The sequence below is a fragment of the Cariama cristata genome, unplaced genomic scaffold (genome assembly GCF_000690535.1).
Source record: "Cariama cristata isolate BGI_N322 unplaced genomic scaffold, ASM69053v1 scaffold33739, whole genome shotgun sequence".
Lineage (NCBI taxonomy): Eukaryota > Metazoa > Chordata > Aves > Cariamiformes > Cariamidae > Cariama > Cariama cristata.
The window spans coordinates 1,061-1,406 of record NW_009637960.1 but is presented as its reverse complement, the minus strand read 5'-3'; the positions used below and the strand labels follow the sequence as shown (position 1 = coordinate 1,406).

General features: G+C 66.2%; 1 protein-coding gene across 1 annotated transcript in view; it reads right to left on the bottom strand.

The window, feature by feature from the left end:
- Positions 1 to 346, bottom strand: part of LOC104168084 (hepatocyte growth factor-like protein) — a gene marked incomplete at both ends in the record, with an annotated part of 2,436 nt that overhangs the window by 1,057 nt on the left and 1,033 nt on the right. The window contains 2 exons of the mRNA XM_009708542.1: positions 7 to 83; positions 189 to 346. The exon at positions 189 to 346 is cut by the window's right edge and continues 1 nt beyond it. Coding sequence (XP_009706844.1) covers positions 7 to 83; positions 189 to 346 — 235 coding nt within the window. The remainder of the gene's footprint in view (positions 1 to 6; positions 84 to 188) is intronic.

Here is a 346-nt window from a genome sequence, read left to right as displayed (position 1 = left end):
CGACACGGATGGTGGGACGGGCAGTGAAGCACCACGGTGCCTCCGAGCCATCGGGGTTGCGGCAGTAGTTCTCCTGCAGGTCCCTGGCAGAGGGGCCATGTGGGTGCCTCCCTCCCCAAGCCCACACCCATGGGTGCTGCCCACTGCTGTTCTCCTTGGGTGCATCCTCCCCCGCCCCACGCCCTTACTTGCATGGGTATTTATTGGGTGTGAAGTGGTGCCGGTGGGGTGTCTGGGCGTCCCAGCGCTGGCAGGGGATCCCTGACACAGTGACATTCACCCGGCCCCGGTAGCCCTCGCCCTTGCCCCTGAAACAGGCGGCGCTGATGTTGAAGGGGCGCACGCG